This window comes from Bos taurus, chromosome 2 (assembly GCF_002263795.3).
Source record: "Bos taurus isolate L1 Dominette 01449 registration number 42190680 breed Hereford chromosome 2, ARS-UCD2.0, whole genome shotgun sequence".
Classification (NCBI taxonomy): Eukaryota; Metazoa; Chordata; class Mammalia; order Artiodactyla; family Bovidae; genus Bos; species Bos taurus.
This window is the reverse complement of record NC_037329.1, coordinates 135,892,589-135,912,992: the sequence shown is the minus strand read 5'-3', so window position 1 is coordinate 135,912,992 and position 20,404 is coordinate 135,892,589. Positions and strand designations below refer to the sequence as shown.

At 59.9% G+C, this 20,404-nt stretch overlaps 1 protein-coding gene across 8 annotated transcripts; it reads right to left on the bottom strand.

Moving 5' to 3' along the window:
- Positions 1 to 1,772: 1,772 nt before the first annotated feature.
- ARHGEF19 (Rho guanine nucleotide exchange factor 19) lies at positions 1,773 to 19,720 on the bottom strand. Of its 8 annotated transcripts, none has more exons than XM_059876911.1 (16): positions 19,508 to 19,717; positions 12,173 to 12,616; positions 11,449 to 11,736; positions 11,209 to 11,317; positions 11,059 to 11,135; positions 10,506 to 10,768; positions 9,804 to 9,964; positions 9,537 to 9,689; positions 9,183 to 9,312; positions 8,968 to 9,042; positions 8,705 to 8,794; positions 8,395 to 8,555; positions 5,103 to 5,261; positions 4,721 to 4,815; positions 2,761 to 2,865; positions 1,778 to 2,371 (listed from the first exon to the last, which is right to left on the bottom strand). In XM_059876911.1, exons 2-16 carry the CDS (start codon positions 12,585 to 12,587, stop codon positions 2,214 to 2,216), a joined length of 2,439 nt encoding a protein of 812 aa, XP_059732894.1. In that variant the 5' UTR covers positions 12,588 to 12,616; positions 19,508 to 19,717; the 3' UTR covers positions 1,778 to 2,213. The 8 variants fall into 8 exon arrangements, with proteins under 8 accessions (NP_001193199.2, XP_059732894.1, XP_024833900.1 ...); XM_024978132.2 differs by having other exon boundaries at positions 4,721 to 4,800; XM_059876896.1 differs by having other exon boundaries at positions 13,797 to 19,599.
- Between the last annotated feature and the right edge of the window lie 684 nt (positions 19,721 to 20,404).

The following is a 20,404-nucleotide window of genomic DNA, read 5'->3' as shown; positions in this document are numbered from 1 at the left end:
GTCCAGAAGTCACTGTACAGGCCCGCAAATTTTCTGTAAGCTTAAAAGTAATTCCAGAGTAAGAGCTCTGTGTTTAAGAATCACACTTCCCCGGTGGGCCAGGGGTTAATACTGCGCTCCCCGGTGCAGAGGGCACGGGTTCTATCCCTGGTTGGGGAGCTAAGATGCCACACACCACCTTAAAAAATGACCCTGGCTATAGACGTAGGAACCAGAACTCAAATTCAAATGTCTGTCTGCTTAGCCCATACGCTCCGGGCTCCCCACACCATCTCATGTTACAAAGTTGTTCCCGAAGCCCACTTCATGGGTCTGAGCCTCTCCCCATCCGCCCACCTTCACCCTCTCAGCAGACCCCATCTGCTTTCTCTCCCCACGCCCTCCTCTTGAGAGACGAAGGATGCTCCTAGCCGCTCAGCTGTGCTCACATCCCCAAGGCCACTATTCCTAGGTCCTCCCATTCCCTGGGTGACTTGGGTTTCAGTGAATGTTGGCCACCCTAGCACCCACCCCTCCTTTGCAGCAGTCATGTGATCCTACGTGGGGATCCATAGGGTTCCAGAGAAATTAACCTGGTTCCAGAGAAAAGCATACGACCTAGGTGAGGTCTGTTAGCGCACACCAACCCTGGCCACTGTGATCAGCACAGCGGGAGCCTTACGACCCACCCAGGTCCAAAATGTCCTGGGAGTTTGACAGGGGATGGTAGGGTGAAGGCGGGTCTCTTCCTCAACCTGGGATGTAAATGAAGAAGAGTCTTAGTGTGAAGCCTGAGGACAGCAGAGCAGAGGAACCGGGAAGCGGGGCTGCCACTGACATCTCTGAGCCACTGGGTCCGGCCTTGCCTGAAGCATTGCCTGAAGCATACACTGCCACTCCCCTGGCTGAGAAACGCCCTCCCAGAGGAGACCCTGGGAATGATATCTTATCAGACAAAGGCAGAGGCGACAGTTCTTGGCAGATGGGATTTAAATGAAAGATGTGGAGTGGGGAGATTATCTGCATGGGCCCCAAATGCAACCACAGGTATCCTGATAAGAGGGAGATCAGACAGACACATAAAGAAGGCAATGTGACCACAGAAGCAGAGCCTGGAGTGATGCGGCCACAAGCGCAGGATGCTGGCAGCCACCAGAAGCGGCCAGGGACAACTCCCCCTAGAGCACACCGCCCCTGCCAGAGCACCGCCCTGCCCACACCTGGATTCTGGCTCAAAGACTTCAGGATGCCAGTCTCCAGAAAGGATAGAAGAAATTCCTATTGTTTTTAAATCGCTTAGTTTGTAATCATTTGTTAAAGAAGCTGTAAGAAACAAATCCAAGAACAAATAAATCTTCCTTAATATTTAAGCCTATTTGAATCTATTGTTTTGCCCAAAGCGGTCTAAATGACATGCAGCTCCTCTCATCATGGTCTGGTCAAGAGGTGAACTCTACAGAAGGGGAGGTCCTAGGGGGAGGTGAGCAGTCAGAGAGCCTCCCGACCTTTTTCCTTGGCTGCTGCAGGTCTTGATCTCCCCAGCCGTGGTGCTCAGGCTCTTGAGAGCCCGGCTCCGCAGTTGACGGCGTGTGGGCTTCTCCCCAGTTGCAGCACCGGGGTTTAGTTGCCCCCTGGGGCACGTGGGATCTTAGTTCCACGACCAGGGATCGACCCCGCATCCCCTGCATCGGAAGGTGGATCCTTAATCCTGGATGATGGGAGAGGCCCAACCCTCCATCTCTAGCTGGGAAGCGGGGCTGGGGTCCAAGCGGTACCATGAGGCTCACAGACTCCAAGCAAAGGCATCACGGGCGTTTATTTACAGGTAAGTTACAGCAACCGGGGCCCACACAGGCTCAGGCCAGAAGACTCCAGATCTGTCTACACAGATAGGGCCCAGCGCCCAGAGCCCCTGCCAGCCAGGTCCCTGCCAGAGGGACCAAGATGGCCAGGGTGGAGGGCAAGAAAGGGAGAGGCCAGGTTCTGGAGGGCATGAGCCAGAGCCATAAACGACCCTCATCCCTGAAGTGTGGACTTGGAGGAGCTGGAGGACAGGGGAGACTGTGGAGGCAACCCCCTCCTGCGTCCAGCCTGCACCCTCGAAGCCGGGCATGAGAACAGGAGCCCCAGCGGCAGCGGTGGCAGTGTGGGGGGGAGGCATGGGGACACCGCAGGTCCCCTGCACACCTGTCCAGGCGGCGGTGTGGGGTTGCTGTCCCGGGCCACGGCCGCCATCACACGGGGGGCCCCCCCAGCTTGCTGGTGGCACTTGAGACCCGCTTATTTTCCCGCAGGTTCCGGAGGCGGGCACTGAGGCTGCTGATCTCCTCCACGTAGGCCTGGGGCACCCAGCCCTTCTCACCATCTGCCAGGCGCACCCCCTCCAGCCAGCCTAAGGGCACACAGGCCGGGGCAGCGTCAGTGGCATCCAAGGAACACCTGGGCCCTGGCGCAAGCCCCATCCGCGCCTCGGGGCTGAGAGAACACCATCTCAGCATCTCCCGGGGGCAGGAAGGGGCACACCTCTCGCAGACTGGTAGGTGGATTTGTGATCTGTTGTTCCCGATGCTCTCCGAGGAGGGATTTCCCCACTTCTCCCCCACCGGTTACTCTCAACCCTACACCTTTGCAAGCGGGAAGTTCATCTTCTTGTCTAAATTGATTCTTGCATGCTGTGGTGGGTGAACCCTGGTGTAGCTTTTTCCTGTGAAGGCTTAGCCGTCTAGCTGCCTCCTGCCCCCAAAGCCCCCATCAGGAGGCCTGTCCAGGGGTCCATCTCACCGTCACTTGTCCGCATCCTCACGGCCAGGATGTCCGTCTTCTCCAAAGTCAGTTCGTCTGGCTGCAATGCCTTATATGTTCTGACACACTGAACCTGGGGGTGGTCTGAGAACCCAAGGGAGAATGAGGGAATCCCCAGGGTAGGATGGGGCAGGGCGGGGGGAGAAGATAGCGGGAGGGAGGGAAGAAAGAAAGCGCGGCTACTGCAGCTCATCGCCGGACCACCCTAGCCGCTCTCCTCTCCGACCCTAAACACGAGTGCTAAGTGAGTCCAGTGCCTCCGAGCTTCGATTACTACTTCTGTGCCCTGGGCTCCCAGCTTCCCAGCTCAATTCAGTATTTTGCTCCTGACCTCCTGGTCTGTCTCTACAAAACAGTAATGGCCCCTTTGTATGGCTCAGTGGTAAAGAATCCACCTAAAAAAAAAAAAAAAGAATCCACCTGCCAAGGCAGGAGACAAAAGAGACATGGGTTTGATCCCTGGGTTGGGAAGATCCCCTGGAGGAGGAAATCATAACCGACTCCAGTAATCTTGCCTGCAGAATCCCTTGGACAGAGGAGCCTGGCGGGCTGCAGCCTGTGGGGTTGCACAGAGTCGGACGCAACAGCACACACGCACCCTTCGTGTGAAGTCATGCTGCTCTGATGCTCCCTCCACACACCCTTCTCAGCGGAGACTCAAACCCCACCACGGCCACTTACAACCCTCCAGGGCTTCCCGCTCCTCTGAGAATACAAGTCCTCCCACAGCCTCCAAAGCCTTGCACAGCCTAGGTTGCCCCTGCTCACCTCCTCACCTCCTCACCTCCTCACCTCCTCCTCATCTTCCTCCTCCTCCTCGGTCAAGCTCAGCTGCACACTTGTCATCGTGCTGTTCCCCAAACACTCCAGGCTCCCTCCTGCCTCAGGGCCTTTGCACGGCTGTTTCCCCTTCCAAGAGTGCTCTTCCCAGACACCATCGTGGCTGCCCATCCCCATCCTTCAGGGGCCTTCCCTGACCACCTCCTTGGAGGGGCAAGTTCACTCTCCAGCCCAAATACCTCTAACGCCAGTTAGAGAATCAACTCCAGTCCAGGCCTCAGCCCATTCGACCACACTCCCAGGTGGACTGGGAGTGTCAGGAAAACCACAGGCCTCGCAGCCAGACCAAGCTTGAATCCCAGCTCACTGACCGTGGGCAAGCTGCCTAACAGTCCCGGGCCTCAGTGTTCTCAGATACGAAGAATGAATCTACCTAAGGGGGTTGTCGTGAGCAGTACGCATTCCCTCTTCCAGGTGATCTCCCCGAGCCAGCGATCGAACTGGGGCTCCCTCATTGCAGGCAGAAAATAAAGGCATATACAAAGGCCTCGGCACCACAGCACATGGAAATCACTGGGTGGAAACGAGCTTCTTACCTTCCTTTTCGTTGGCTCAGCCCTAACACCCCTGCTCAAAAACCCTGCATAACTACCTGGCTCCCACCACGCTCCCACCAAGGCGTCCTCTGATTGGGCTGCACCCTGGCTCACCGGCCTCATTTCACGCCCAGAGAAGCCTCTGGATCAGCAGAGCAGATCCCTCGGCCTGCCGCCACCCGCGCCCCTCCCGGCCACTCTGCTGCTGTCCTCTCTGCAGCTGATGCAGAGCGACAGACAGACGCAGTTCCAGTCCCAGCTCGGCCGCTGACCGCTGAACCCGGACAAGCCACTTGCCCTCTGCGAATCTGTTTTCTAACTCATAAGAGGGGCTTCTGCGGGGATGGCATGGGGGGTGGGCAAGGCTGCATCCTCTCCAGCGTGCTGACTGCACGTGGAGCCCGCCCGTCCCCCAGGGTCTCGCAGACCCACCCCGCCCCAGGCTGACCCCTCTCCCTGCCGGCCCCGCGGGTAACACGGTGCCCAGCGCCGGGGGGAAGGGGAGCGCGATGCGGCACCCAGCCCGGGGAACGTGGCCCTCGTGGTGGGGGGCAGGCTGCTACCTTCCCCCTCGCTGATGACCTCCTTGTCCTCCTGAGGGCTGGAGGGGCACATGGCCGAGATCCACCGCTGCTTCTCACTCCTAGGGAGAGGGAGGCTGAATTGTCCCGACATGAGAACTGCAGTCTCCCGGGGCCACGGTGGGGAAACCAGGGCTGGGAGGACAGGGAATGACGCGCAGACGTGGGACCCGGGTCAGCTGTCTCCACCCCAAGGCCCACCCAAGCCAGCGCCCACCCAGCTCTGAGGATGGGCACAGAACAGGTCCAGGGCCCCCTGGATGCCGTCCCTGCCAGCTCCAGCCTTAGGCCACCATCCTGAGACAGAGATGAAAGGCCGTGCACCTGCCTGGGGGGTCTGCTCCCTAAACCCAGGCCCACTCACTCCGTCCGGGCCCTCAGCAGGAACTGGTGCTTCGTGCGCTGCCCGTGGAGGAGCTGAAGGAGGAACACGTGGCCGGGGATGCCCTGCAGCTTGAGGCTCAGGTCCTTCACCTGCAGCTCAGCCATCTTGGCGTGAACGAAGACGGCAAACTTCCCCAGCCTAGAACAGGGGGGCGAGGTCAGCCTGGACCCACCCTCGGGACGAGGTGACTGCTGATGGGAAGAGAAGAGAAGGCGTCATCTGTCCCTAGGACCCTCCTCAAGAAAGCAAGGCTGCACAGGGCAGTTAGCAAAATGAGGACTGCAATCAGCCTGGCTCACTGATAGAGGTGGGAAGTGATGGAGACAGTCCCTGCCCCTGATCTCCTTGGCTCACTGACCTGGCAGGAGGTGATGGAGACGGTCCCTGCCCCTGATCTCCTGGCTCACTGGCAGAGGCGGGAGGTGATACAGACGGTCCCTGCCCCTGATTTCACTGGCTCACTGGCAGAGGCGGGAGGTGATGCAGACAGTCCCTGACCCTGATCTCACTGACTCACTGATAGAGGTGGGAAGTGATGGAGACAGTCCCTGCCCCTGATCTCCTGGCTCACTGACCTGGCAGGAGGGATGGAGACGGTCCCTGCCCCTGATCTCACTGGCTCACTGACCTGGCAGGAGGGATGGAGACGGTCCCTGCCCCTGATCTCACTGACTCACTGATAGAGGTGGGAAGTGATAGAGACGGTCCCTGCCCCTGATCTCACTGGCTCACTGACCTGGCAGGAGGTGATGGAGACGGTCCCTGCCCCTGATCTCCTGGCTCACTGGCAGAGGCGGGAGGTGATACAGACGGTCCCTGCCCCTGATTTCACTGGCTCACTGGCAGAGGTGGGAGGTGATGAAGACGGTCCCTGCCCCTGATCTCCTGGCTCACTGGCAGAGGCGGGAGGTGATACAGACAGTCCCTGCCCCTGATCTCACTGGCTCACTGACGTGGCGGGAGGTGATACAGACGGTCCCTGCCCCTGATCTCACTGACTCACTGATAGAGGTGGGAAGTGATGAAGACGGTCCCTGCCCCTGATTTCACTGGCTCACTGGCAGAGGTGGGAGGTGATAGAGACGGTCCCTGCCCCTGATCTCACTGGCTCACTGACCTCATGGGAGGTGATACAGACGGTCCCTGCCCCTGATTTCACTGACTCACTGATAGAGATGGGAAGTGATGGAGACAGTCCCTGCCCCTGATCTCACTGGCTCACTGACCTGGCAGGAGGGATGGAGACGGTCCCTGCCCCTGATCTCACTGGCTCACTGACCTGGCGGGAGGTGATAGAGACGGTCCCTGACCCTGATCTCCTGGCTCACTGACCTGGCGGGAGGTGATGGAGACAGTCCCTGCCCCTGATCTCCTTGGCTCACTGACCTGGCAGGAGGTGATACAGACGGTCCCTGACCCTGATCTCACTGGCTCACTGATGTGGCGGGAGGTGATACAGACGGCCCCTGACCCTGATCTCCCTGGCTCACTGACCTCATGGGAGGTGATACAGACGGTCCCTGCCCCTGATCTCCTGGCTCACTGACGTGGCGGGAGGTGATAGAGACGGTCCCTGCCCCTGATCTCACTGGCTCACTGACATGGCGGGAGGTGATGGAGACGGTCCCTGCCCCAGGCACACTTTCCACTCTCTCTGAACCTCTTTCTGAAGCCTCTGTTTCATAGAGCCGCCTGGGCAGCTTCCCTGCTGAGATCTGCAGACTGCTTTGTGTCTGTCTCCATAACCAGTGTAGGAGGTGGACTCTGGCTCGCGTGCTGCCGTATCACAGCACCTGACTCTGCCAGCCCCACTCTTCGGGTCTGATAAACCCTTCTAAGAAAGGTGGGCAGGTGGGTAGGTGGAGGGTGTTCCGTAGTCCCTTCCTGTCAGCCGGCCTAGACAAAACCAGTATCTTCCCCTGCAGACCAGGTCCCTCCGCAGTTCCCCGTTCCACCGAAAGTCACCAGTGAATCCCCCGAGGCCACTCAGGCCTCCACTCGCTTCTTTCCTCCCCGCCACTCACCCGGCCAGCAGCTGTGCCCTATCGTCTGCGTCCTTATTGTCCCCGGAGCTCACTGGTCCCCATGCCCACTGCTACTTCTGGAGCCTCTGCGCTTATCTGGGCAGTTGCAGGAGCTTCTGGTCTCTCCCTTCCAGTCTGTTCTCCAAACTGGCCTCCTCCGCTTAACTCTCCATGCCCTCAGAAAATCCAACCTTTCTGCCGTGGCTTTCAACACGCCAGCTTCCCTCTCTCGCCCGTTTTTCTACAAACTCAGCCGCGCTGGGCTTCATCACCCCCCAGACACACCGTGCTCCCCATGCTTCTGTGACTTGGCTGTATTTCTCCAGACACCTCTACCTGGAAAACTGCTGCGTATTCTTCAACACCCAGTTCAAACGTCCCTTCCTCTATGAAGTTTTACTGAATCTCATCCCACACCAGGGAATACTACAGTTAACCCTTCCATCAAAACCCTGAATAGGTGGTTTTCAGGATTTATTTTCACTGTGCGAGAGCGCCTGTGAGCTTCTCTAAGTTCTCAACACCCTCTGGAGGACCCAATACAGAATGGGGATTCAATGATGCTTCACTGAATGAATAAATAAATCAGAACTGAACTCTTTCCATGGCATAAGACATCCATCCCTCCATCCTTAAGGCTTACTTCATTCAGGGAGTCTCCCAGACTTATGATAATCACAGCTAATGCTGAGTGAGTGTTCAGTATACGCCAGGCTGTGTGCTAACCTCTTCATGTGTTGTTATCACAGTGCATCTCCCTACATGGTAGCCTCTGTTTGACAGATGGAAGACAGGAGAGCGCAGTAAAGAGCCTGGGATCTAGCGTCAGACAGACCTGACCTCCCCTGGTTCCTGCTCTCACTAGCTCCTTGATCTCGAGAATAACCAGGGAGGCTACTTTCCAGAAAGACACTCAGGACTAAAGGGGAAAATCCACGTAGCATGCCTGGCACAGGAAAAGTGCTCAAATGTTCGTTATTATCACTACGGCTCAGGGGCGGTTGTGCATTTAGTCTCTGCTCCAATTGGCTTAAGCTCAGAGCAGCTTCACAGTTCTTGGCACACAGCCCAGCCCTTGATTCTCCAGAAGATGGACTTGCCCCAGCTCTGCCTTTCCTGGGGGAGCCTCTCACCTTTAGGGTGCCCTGGCAGCAGAACCTGGCAGGTGGACTCGTTGTGAGCCCACTGGTGCGGAAGAAGAGAGCTCCAGTCTCACCCACCAGCACCCCCATCCTGCCCAGACTCACTCCTTCCGCCGGGAGAGCAGCAGGCAGTCATTGAAGAGGTGCAGGTACACCGCCTTGCTGGACAGCTTCAGCTTGGCCGGGGGCACCGCGGGCAGGGGTGCCAGCTCCACCAGCTCCCCGTGCCGAACCAGCCAGCGGGCCTGAGAGATCAGCGGGAAGATCTGGGAGGATGGAGGAGGCAGGGGTCAGGCCAGGGGCAGAGGGCAGGGGGTGGAGGGCTGGACAGTGATGAACTGGCCTGCAGTCCCCAGAGAGGAGGTGACAGGGCTGCCCCTCCAGGTACCCCAGCTCCCCGGCTGAGGGCGGATACCTTGCCCTCGAAGTGGATCTTCTTGCTCAGATGGATGAGCTCCTCTGTCCTCTTCATGGACTGCACACTGGCATTGCACTCTTGCACCAGCTGCGGAGACCATGGGGAGATCACCCGCAGCACCCCCAGCCCAGGCTCCCGCAGCCCAGCCTCAGGCCCCCACTTGGAGATGAGGGACTCTGAAGACTGAGGCTCCTTTAGAGACACACAGGGGTTCCGGGGAGGCCCCTGGGAGCCAGACACCTCCTCCCTGCTGAGCTCACCTCCTTGAGGGCATTGAAGGCCTTGGTGGCCATGTCTTCATCTTCAGAGCCCTGCGCTGTCCGCTTCAGAATGTTCTGGAAGGTGGAGTCAGTGCAGCGAGGCAGTGTGGCCTCTCCCAGGCACCCTGCTCTGCCCTGGGCGCCCCAAGGGGCTGTGAGGATAAAGAGGTCTCTCCCCTACCCAGCCCTCCCCACAGCCTCGTGCCCTCAGGTACCTCCACCAGCATCTTGAGGCGGGTGATCCTCTGAAACGGCAGGATGAGGAAGGAGGCGAGGGGCAGCCGCTGGCACACAGGAGACTCCTCCAGGCGAGCCAGGATGCCAGGGAACTTGGGGTTCTCCAGGCTGGACAGTGCGGGCGGGAGAGGGTCTGCAATGACAGGGGGCCCCGAACGCGGGATCCCGCCTCCAGCCGCCCCTCTGGTCCTTCGGGGCCTCGGCAGGTCTGGCCTCCTCGTGGTCAGAGCCCAGGGCAGGCGCCCCAGGTCAGCCCTCCTCCGCCCGGCCTCTGCACCTACTGCCACTGGAACCCCGCCCCCCTCGCCGCTCCCCTTCAGAGCCCCGCCTACAGCAGGCGCTGGTAGGTGCGCTCCTGGTAGGCCTGGTTGGTGACGTAGGGCAGGTACACGCGCCGGAAGGCCGGACAGTGCTGCAGGACCACGTCGCACACGCTGAAGCGGAGGACGTCTGCCTCCAGCCGCTGCTCCAGGTCCTGCAGGAACCTGAAAGGGCAGCCAGGGGTCAGGGCTGGGGCCAGGAGGAGATCCCAGAGGCGGGAGCCCAGCCAGCTGCAGCCTGGCTGCCTGACTCCCCTCGAGGCGGGGCCACTGCCTCACCTCTCACTGGTGCTCTTGACCTCGGGCAGTTTGGAGAACAGCCACTGCTTGTCCTGTGTCCCCAGGCACTCACTCAGCTCGGCCGAGCCTAAGAAGTGGCCCACGGCCACTGACAGACTGTGGATGTAGGAGGCCTCGGATGTGATCAGCTCAAACTTGGCCTGAGTGAGGGCGGATGCAGGGCTGAACCCTGAATGCACTCGCTTCGCCCACCAAGCACACCCCAGCCCTGGATACCGCCTCCCTAGATTCAGCGCAGCTCCGGTCCCCTTTCCTTCTCCAGCCCCATCCGGATCTAGCGCCAAGTGGGGTTCAGAGACAGCCTCCTGCTGCTACTCCGGCTGCAGCCCAGCTGAGCCCAAATTTGCAGTCCGCACGGATCCGGCGGGGCCCGGATCTACCGGCCCTGGCGTCTCCGTGCGCCCTCCCGCCGACCCGGTTCCTGCTCTAGGACCTGCTGGGCGCGCGTGCACCCTGCGTTTCACCCTCTGCGCCGCTCCTCCCTCCCAGGCCCCGCTTTCGGGGGTCTTGGTCTAGGGTCCTTGCCCTGGTCCTGCCGCACCCTAGGCCTTTTCCCGCTGACCCCGCCCCGGCCCCGGCCCCGGCGCACCTCCTGCAGTCTCGCCGGCCCCCAGGACCACCTCCTGCCACCCACCCGCCCCCGACCCCTGGGCCACCCCTCCGCCCCCGGCCCGGGCGCACCTCCTGCAGTTTGCAGTCGCGCAGGCTCAGCGTGGCCAGGACGCCACTGCCGCGCACGTCGGGGATGTCCTGCCACAGCGAGAAGGTGGAGCCCCGCGCGGCGCGCTGCTCCCGGAACGAGCTGCTCGGGGAGAGGTCGGCGCGCGGCGGCCCCGGGCCCTCTTCCGCGCCCTCAGCCTCGTCCGCCGCGCCCTCCTCCTCGCGCTGCTGCCGCCGCAGCTCGCGGGCGCTGGCCACGTCGCTGTATTCCTGGTAGAGGACAGCTGGGCGGAGAGCGGAGGCCGTGGGGCGCCCGCCGGCCCCCTGCCCTGTCCCCGCGGCCCGCCTCGCCTAACCAGTCTTTCCGACGGTTCGAGGAGCGGGACTGGTGACTCGGGTCACTCGCCCACTCATCCCGCGAACCTTGGGCACCTCCTGCATGCTGCCCCCTGTACTTGACGCTCATGGTCCCGGTCTCTCCCTCCCACAGAGGCCCGACCTCTCAGCACCCCCAGATCCCGGTTTCCCGGTACCCAAGCTCCCAGCCCCGCCCTCGGCGAACCCCCCCACGTACAGTTAAGCAGGAACCGGGACTGGCGCCGCTCGCTGGCGCTCCGGGGCCCGGGCGCCGGCTCTTCCCGCGCATCCAGCCTGGGAAACGGAGCGTCAGGGCCCGTCACCGCCCCTCCCCGCCTCGGACCGAGCCTGGGGTGGGAGGTGATACCTGGGCTCCGGCCAGCTGCCGGGGACCCCGCTCAGGTCAACAGGAGCTGGCGTCGCCGTGGCGTCCGCCCTCATCTCTACACTGCGCGAGTCTCTTCCAGACGCTTTCCCTGCAGAGGGGCAGAGCTGAGGGAGGCCCCAAGAGCGGTGCTGGGCACCACACGCGTCTCAGGTGTGCAGTGATCCCGCCCCGCCCCGCATCTGCCTCTTGCCTGCTCTTAGCCCCGGGGCGAGCTGGTACCTTCTCGGGCAGCTCCGGGGCCTGACCCTGACCCTGGGCTCAGTGCCCTGGCTGCTGAATTTCGCCCCAAGCGCAGGGAAGAGTGCAGGCGGGTCATCAGCTCAGAGGCCGAGAAGCGCCTCCGCTCAGGCCCCTCGAGGCCCCCGCGAACAGGCCCAGGCAGCCCCGCGGGCCGGGGCTCCTCTGTGCTCAGCTCCTGCTCCGCGGCCTGACTTGGCTCCAGGAACACAGCGTGGGCCTCGGGGCCACCAAGGGCCTCTTCTCGCTGGTACACCCTCATCTTGCGCCCTGACGGGGGTGGGGTGAGAGAGCTCAGGCTGGCATCCAGTGGGGTCTCCCCTCCCTGCCACTGCCCTGGGACCCTGGGCATCAGAGGGATGTGCCCGAGAGAAAGGCCAATGTTTTGCCAGGATCTTTTCCTAGAGTAATGCGGTCAGCCAGAGGGGTGGAGAAAAAGCGAAGTACCTGCTGCAGGGGGCAGAGGCTCAGGAGGCGAAGGACGCCTGCTCACCGTGTGTCCTCAGACAAGTTACCTGCCGCCTCTGAGCCCCGTCCCTTATCCCTAAGATCTATCGCTTGTCCTGCCTGTCTGTGGAATCTGGGGGCTTACTGGTCCTAAAAGAGCCACCCACCTCCCCTCTATCTTCCCGCACCTCTCCTCTATCCTCCCCCACCTCTCCCCTATCCTCCCCAGGCCACCACCCCCTCCCCCGGAGTGACTCACAGGCTGACTTCTTCTCCGATCCGTGGCTGGCCCGGCGCTGTGGCTGTGGGTGCTGGGGACTCCAGGGTCCCTCCAAGGCTGGGGGCTGGGCACCAGGACAGTGTGGCCAGCTGCCAGCCCGGCTAGGCCGCATTCCCCCGCTGGTGGAGAGCTCGGGGTCCGCGCCTCCGGGGGCCGGTGGCCACAGCAGCCCCTGGAGGGGAGCAGGGGTCCCCAGAGACCAGCGGCTGCCAGGTGCCTGCAGCTCCTCCGGAGCTACGGGGAAGAGGTCCAGACACATGGGGCCTGGAGGCTGCAGGACGGGCAGCTCCGCGAAGGAAAGGCTCTCCTGCTGGCACATGGCCACTGGGCGGTGGGCAGTGCCAGGCGGCCCAGCCAGATGGGGCTGGAGGGCGGTGGGTGGCCCACAGTCCATTCCTCCTTTGCTCCACCACCCACCAGGGCCTGCAGGGGAGAAGGCATCAGAGCAACACACAGGACAGCAGTGGCCAGTGAGCACTGTGTCCTGGAGGCCTGGACGAAGTCTCCTGCACACACATCTGTACAGCACACTCACACACTTGATTCTATGGTGACAGCTAATGCTTACTTGGCACTTACTTAATGACAGGCCAAGTACTTTACACACAGTAGTTCATTTAATCCTCTGAAGCCCCAACAACCCGGAGTTGGTGCTTTTTTTTTTTCTTTTACTTGTGGTTCGCAGGTTCAAGTTGGCGCACAGCATGAGGGATCTTAGTTCCCCAACCAGAGACCGAACCCAAGTTCCTGCATTGGAAGCCAGATTCTTGACCACTGGACCACCAGGGAGGCCCCCTGATCTGATACTGTCATTAGCCCCATTTTATAGGTGAGGAAAGTGAGACAGAGAGGTTATCTGGTAAACAGTGGGGCCAGGATTCAAACCCAGGCAGCCTAGCTCTGAGTCTGTGCCTTTAAGCACCTCGTGCATTTCCTAGCTCCCTGACATGTGATCAGACACACAGATGCATACGCTGCCGCACAGACCCGCGTCTGTTCCACGTACATCCACATGTATCTTCTTCCAGTTGCAGACACTGACATACGAGCTTTCGCAGATACACCCAGACATTCCAAATTCACAGGCTCACACATTCACACACACTGTTTTTAATACAAGTACATATATTCACTCCCTTTCACAAACACACGCTGAGCCGTCAGATATTTACACATCCGCTCAGGTTTTCTCGTACTCCTGTTCCACTCACACTCACAACACATGAAGCAGATACAGACACACAGGCCGGAGATCCTTGTTGGTGTCACCCAGCCCCCCTCCTGTGCCCAGAGTTGCTTCAGTACTGAGTGCTGCCCACACCCATGCCAAGCTGGCTGGGAGGGTCACAGATTGGCAGGCAGGCCACCACCCAGGACAGGCTGGGCCCTCCCAGGAGAAGGGCAGGAAAGAGCCCCAGCCCCCCAGCTTGGGGTGAGAGAGGGGACCCCATCTCCCAGCCCCAGGAACAAGACAAGCTGAGTGGGTCCTCTCGGGCAAGAAGTCATCCCCGGCGAGGCTGCTGGAGCCTCAGAACAGGCCTACCAGTCAGCGGGGTCTGAGTCCGCCAGCCCTGGCCCCCGGCCCCTCGCTGCAGCCCCTCACCTCTCCACCAAGGCCCGCTGCGGATGGTGTTCGGCTGCTCCGGCAGGGGAAGCCCTGTCTCTGCCCAGCTGGCTTGGGGAGATCCCACCCAGACAAAGAGTTTGATTCATCAAGCCCTGTGGTGAGGCAGACGGGTAGGGAGGGAGGGAACAGGCAGCAGGCTGGGCGGGGGCCTCCCGAGGCCTGGCCTCGCTGTGGGCAGGCTGGGCAGCAAGGATGCACCCCTCCCCAGAGGCCCGCTCAGGCCAAAGGGGCAGCGCCTGCCTGGCAGGGCCAGGACACTCAGGAGACAGAGCCGGAGAGACCAAGGGGCTGAGGCTGGAGGACAGGGATGCTTTAGAGAGCGACCCAGAAACCGAGACCCCAAAGCACTCCAAACCGGAAAACCACAGATGCTGAGACATTCAGGAACCCAGAGATGGAGGCAGAGACAGGGACACTGAGCATTTCAGACAGACCAGATACTCAGAGACAGACGTGAGGCCCAGAAAAACCGGAGGAGACAGATGGGCAAATGTCTCATGCCCTGCAGGATTGCCAGTCTCGTGCGGAAGCCAAAACAAAAACAGTTACAATCCAGGTTGGAAAGAACCAGCCCAGAGGAAGTGTCAGAGCAGAGGGCTGGGCTCATCTCGACCCAGGCATTCCCGGAAGGCTTCCTGAAGGAAGTGATAGCAAACTGTCCTGATTGGAATACCCAGGGGTCCAGTACACAGAGAGAGGGAGAAGGCCACGAAAGCCAACAGCGACAGTGTCAGTGAGCCTGCAGGGCAGGGAAGAAGGGAAGACCCAGTGGGGGCCGCTGGTCTGTGCCCCGGCCCCCCTGAGCGCAGCCCCTCTGCCGGCTTCCCCTTCTCTCTCCACCCCCTGCCTGGAGCACAGGGTGGGGCTGCTCCTAAGCACCATGGACTTCTCTGGGCCCTCCCCACAGGGAGCAAGTCTGTCTGTTTCCTCATCTGGTGAACAGGATAGTCATGCTTCAAAATGCTGATAGGAGAATTAAGAGGACTTCCCTGGTGGCGCAGGGGTTAAGAATCTGCTTTCCAATGCAGGAGATGCGAGTTTGATCCCTGGTCGGGGAACTAAGATCCCATGTGCCTGGGGCAGGGGGTACTAAAGCCCGTGCATGCGCCTCACCTAGAGCGCCCACATACTCCTCACTCGCCACAGCCAGAGAGAAGCCCGAAGGCGGCAAAGGAGGACTCCACGTGCCGCAACTAAGACCCAACACAGGCAAAAATAAATAAAGATTAAAAAAGGAAGAATAATGCAAGGGGACTTCCCTGGGAACTAAGATCCTGCATGCTGCGTGGTGTGGCCAAAAACAAGAATAATGCACGTAAAGCACCTCGCACAGAGTGGGAGCTTTGCAGTTGATCGTCACTACCCTGAGTCTTTCTCTAGTCACAAGGATGGCTTGGGCCATTACACAGGTAGGAAAACCGAGGCAGTGACGCTGAGACGCACCCTGTGTTGTAGGAGCATGTGGCAGGAGACACGGGGGACCACTGCCACCAGACAGGTCTCTTTTCCCGCTGGAATCAGCAGTCCTTCACACAGAAGCGCCACTTGCTTCTGTCGGCACGCCTGTGCAGGAACACGCGTGTGCTTCTGCTCCCTCATATTCTGGGAGAGTCTCTCCACTTGGGTTCTGGAAGCCCCCTCCCCATGTCAGCTGCAGGGTTAAATGAGCAAAACATGGAACCGTGGGGGCAGGAGCATCTCATATTAAAAAAAAATTTTTTTTGGCCACTCTACACAGCATGTGGGATCTTAGTTCGCCAACCAGGGATGGAACCCGTGCCCCGTGCAGTGGAAGTGCTGAGTCCTACCCACTGGGCCGCCAGGGAATTCCAAGGAGCACTCCATACTAAAGCCTCAGAAGAGAAGGCTGGGTAAATGGAGGGAGACGTGCAAGGCTTCCTTGGAGGAGACAAGGCTGGAGGCAGGTCCCCGGGGAGGAGGTCAGGGGTGGGTTAGCCTCCATCTCTGCCCAGGCCAATGGACAATGAGAGTGACCATCCAGCCAGGATCCCAGCTCTGTGGCCTTCTGTGGATGTGGTCCACTCAACCTCAGTGCTAGAGTGTTTATAGCTTATCTCTGCTGCTGCTGCTGCTGCTACTGCTAAGTTGCTTCAGTCGTGTCCGACTCTGCAACCCCATAGACAGCAGCCCACCAGGCTCCCCCGTCCCTGGGATTCTCCAGGCAAGAACACTGGAGTGGGTTGCCATTTCCTTCTCCTAGACCCCAAAAAAAAACCTCCCAGGAAGAGACTGGTCCCAGGTAACCCTGCTCAAGACCTGATCACAGGATCCTCGGGTGCCCACTAGGCAAGGGAACCCACAGGGGAGAGCCCCTGCCAACATTCAAAGCCCTGTGTGACATGGACCAGCTGTGTGACTTGAGACGAATCGTAGACTGGGCCTGGGAATGAGCGTCCCGTCTGTGGAGTAGCTCTGAGAAACTGTTCCCAGGGCTGCAGTCCCTATATTGCCCCGAATAAAACGTAACTCACAACTCTCAGGTTGTGCTTTTTTTTTTTTTTAAGTCGACAGAGGGTCCCATCCACGGGGTACCCATCACATGGACAGTGGACCCACTCCTCAAGGCTGGCAGGGAGGGGCCCTAGACGCTGGCATGGTCCGGAGAAAGCATCTCTGACCTCCTGTGCCCAGCTTTTCCCTGCCCCCTCCATGGTGCCCCTTGCCCTGCTGCCCGAGGAGTGGGGCCCTGCAGGGCCCCTCTTCTTCTCAATGGAGGGAGCCAAGTGGGAGGTCATGGCTGGAAAGGAGACTCAGGCCACGCAGGCTGTGGAAGCCCAAGAGGCCACCAGCGTGTGGGGGCCAAGATCAGAGGCCTGGGAGGCTGCACAAAGGACTCTCTGGGAAGACTGGTGGGAGGAGGATGGGGCTGCTGGCAGCCGGGGGGGCCCTACCTCAACCAGGGAGCTCCGTCCAGCCTCCAGCGCGGTCCCGGGCTCCAGGCTGCCCTGGGGGCTCTGGGGTCGCAGCCAGGTCCTCAGGGGGCGATGCCAGCATGGCCCTTGAGCCAGGCAATGCAAGCTCCCGGGTATTGTGTGGGGCAGGGAGAGGGGAGGCGAGGGCGGAGGGAACCTCGCAGGCAGGCAGGCGGCTGTCTCAACGTGCCTGCTCCCCGCCCCCCTTCCCCAGAACCGGTTTGGCCAGTCTGGGGTACAAGAGGGGGGCTGGAACAATGGGAGTCCTATGCCGAGGAGAGGCTCTGAAAGGACCCCAGAACGACATCCTAAAGATGAAGGAGGCACTGCTTTCCCTCCCAGGGGACAGGTCACCCTTCCGCTGCAGCTTCCCAAGTGAGAGACGTGCTCAGGGGACTTCCTGGGGCTGGGTAGCATCCCAGAGAATGATGAGCCTTGGACTCATCAGGGACCCTGAGGACTCTGCAGGGTGCTGGTCCTCGCCGAGGCAGGCGACAGCACCTATAACGAGGTTTTCTGGCAGCTCAGGTGGTAAAGAATTCACCTGACTCCTGGGTTGGGAAGATCCCCTGGAGAAGGGATAGGCTGCCCACTCCAGTATTCTTGGGCTTCCCTGGTGGCTCAGCTGGTAAAGAATCTGCCTGCAATGCAGGAGACCTGGGTTCAATCTCTGGTTTGGGAAGATCCCCTGGAGAAGGGAACAGCTACCCACTCCAGTATTCTGGCCTGGAGAACTCCATGGACTAGTCCATGGGGTCGCAAAGGGTCGGACACAACTGAGCGACTTTCACTTCACTTCACTTCATTTAATGTGAGTGGACACAAGTACTGGGGCTCCTGTTAGTGTGTAACTCTTATTACACACTAATGTGCCAGGCACTGTTCTGAGCACTTCACACACTAAATACTCATTTAATCTCCACCACGACCCTGTGAGATAGACGCGGTAACTGCTCCCACTTTCAAGTTGAGGACGTGAGACTTGAGCAGGTTAAGTACATTATCCCATTTAAATCTCTCATCAGCTCTATGAAGTCCCTATCTTACAGATGATGAAATTAAACTTGCCAAAGGTCACACAGCAAATAAAAGTCAGAATTAATGTTCAAACCCAGGTCTGTGACTCCACTACCAATCGGTGCCCTCAACAACTGCCTGGTACTGCCTCACCAGACTTTGGGGAGGGTCTGGTGAAGAGTGTGTGAAAGTCCACTGGGAGGTGTCTCAGCTGACCTAACTAAACCCCTTTTTATGATTATAGGTGTACTAAAGGCCCTGATGAGCACAGGGCCTTTCGAAGTCCACTCCTAGATCCCATGAGTTCTCCCTTGCCAACTGGTAACCATTCAGTTGGAGAGGTTAGGTCCCTTCACTCCTTCATATCCACCTTGGCCCCCAGAACATCGGCACGTAATGAGGAGACACTGCACAGAGGGGGTGGGGACAAGGCGTCCGTGGGGAGGTGGCACTGCGGGGCGCAGAGAGATTTATTGTCAGTGTTGCTCAAGGGGCAGGAGACTGGGAACGCGCAGAGGGAGGCAATGCAGGGTTAATGGTTTTCAGAGAGCCCCAGCCCTCTCACCCCAACTCCTGGGCCGACCTTGGGGCCGCTGGCCAAGGTACCGTAGCCTTGACTCCTAGCTGGAAGCAGAGGCCCCCAAAGGAGGGAGGATCCTGGGGGAATTAGGGTCCTGGAAAGGAAGTCTCACTTCTCTGGACCCTGAGTCCTGGGCTCCAGGGACAGCGTCTCCTGCTGCAGCGGACGGAAAGCAAGGCTGGGTCAGGCCGAAGCGGAGGACCCTCCAGAGCAGAAAGGGCTCTGGTGGACATAATACAAAAGCAGGGGCGTGGCGCAGGCGAGACTGAGTGATGGCCGGGCCCAGCGGAGATGAGAGAACCAGCGGCCAATCCTCCCTCTGGGCCAAGCTAGGGGCGGGGCCAGAACGCTGACCTTGGGCCTGGGGTGGGCAGAGGGGCGGGGTCAGGGGCGGGGTCAGGGCCCGCCGACCGCACTGACCCAAGCAGCGCCTCGGCGTTGTTCGCAGAGCCTGCTCGGCCAGGCCGCGCCGTACCTAGGTAGCCAGGGAGGCTGGCAGGTCGAGCACGAGCCAGGCGATGAGAGGCTGGGGAGAAGGGAGCGGTGAAAGAGAACGATGGCTTTAGCGATCTTACTCTGCCAAGCGCTTACTAAGTACAAGGCACTTCGTTGTTCAGTCGCTCAGTCGTGTCCCACTCTTTGCGACCTCATGGACTGCAGCACGCCAGCCTTCCCTGTCCATCACCAACTCCCGGAGTTTACTCAAACTCATATCCATTGAGTCGGTGCTGCCAGGCACTATTCTGAGGGGTTCTGGGGATTCATTCAATTAATCCTCACAACAACTCTAGGGAGTAAATAACTTCTGTTTCACCTGTAAGGAAGCCAAAGCATAAAGAGGTTGTCATTTGCCCAAAGACACAGAGGTACAATTCCAACTCCTACACTAAGAACCTGTAACAATCAGAGCTGGAGAAAAAGGATCTTGAGCAAAGCTAGGAGGAGTTCCAGGACTGTGACCAAGAGGTATTAGTATCAGTCGTGACATCAGTTAATTCACTGGGCACCTAACTGTGCTGTGCACGTGCTTGCCAGAAGTCTTCATAGCGACCCCATGAAGTAGATCCCGTTCTGTAATATGTCCCATTTACAGCCAGTCGGCGGCACAGCCTTAACTTGCACTCTTGTCTGTCCGGCGCCCAGAGGGCTTAGCCTACCTCGAAGGTGATGATGAAGCCCAGACGCACAGCCAGCGGCTTCCCGCAGACAAGAGTGAGATTCCTCTTCGCGTCGGGAAAGCCCTTGTACCTGGGTTGCGGAGGGCGCGTGGTCCCGCGAGGCCCTCGGCCCCACGATTGGCACTTTCACCCTCTCCACCCTAGAGCCTGGCCCGGCCAGGTTAGCAGTACCCTCAGCCGGCTCTGCCCTCTAGTCCGGCCCCGGACTCAGCTTCCAGCGCTCCCAGTTAGGCCCCGCCCCGCCCCGCCCACGAGCTCACTGCCCCGCCCCCAGGCCGAGCCGGAGGGCCCACAGAATCACGGCCCCGCCCCCTCCCGGCGGGCCCCGCCCCCTCCGTGCTCCGCCCTCCGGAGGGCCCCGCCCCCCTCCTCGCTCCGCCCCTCCGGGCCCCGCCCCGGGTGAGGTAAGCCAGAGGTGCGGACTCCCGCGTCAAGCTGACAGAGCCGCGCAGTCTGCTGCGGTGTTCCTACCGATACGGGAGACGTGGCAGGAAGTCCGAGGGGAAGGAGGTGAAGAAAACTGCAGGGGCTCCAGGCGGGAAGGCCCTCCCGCCTTTCAGGGCCCAAACGGGTCTGGTTCCACTCTCGCGGGCAGAATGAACCTGTGCCCATTTTCCCAATCTCTCGCCCCTGTCTCTAGCCTCAGCCCCCATTTCCCTGTTCTCGAGCCTGCTCCCAGTCTCTGATCTTCACCCCCCTCCCTTCCTCCTCTCACGTTCACGATGATGGAAGGGCCATGGTTTCCGAGTAGGAGCATTCAGATCCCGGTGCCGAACTTGTGGACGTTCAATCAGATCTTCACTCAGCTGCTCAGCAGAGCAAACAGGGGAGCAAGTGGTAAGTCCTCCACGAATATGGTGATGAATCCAAACTGCA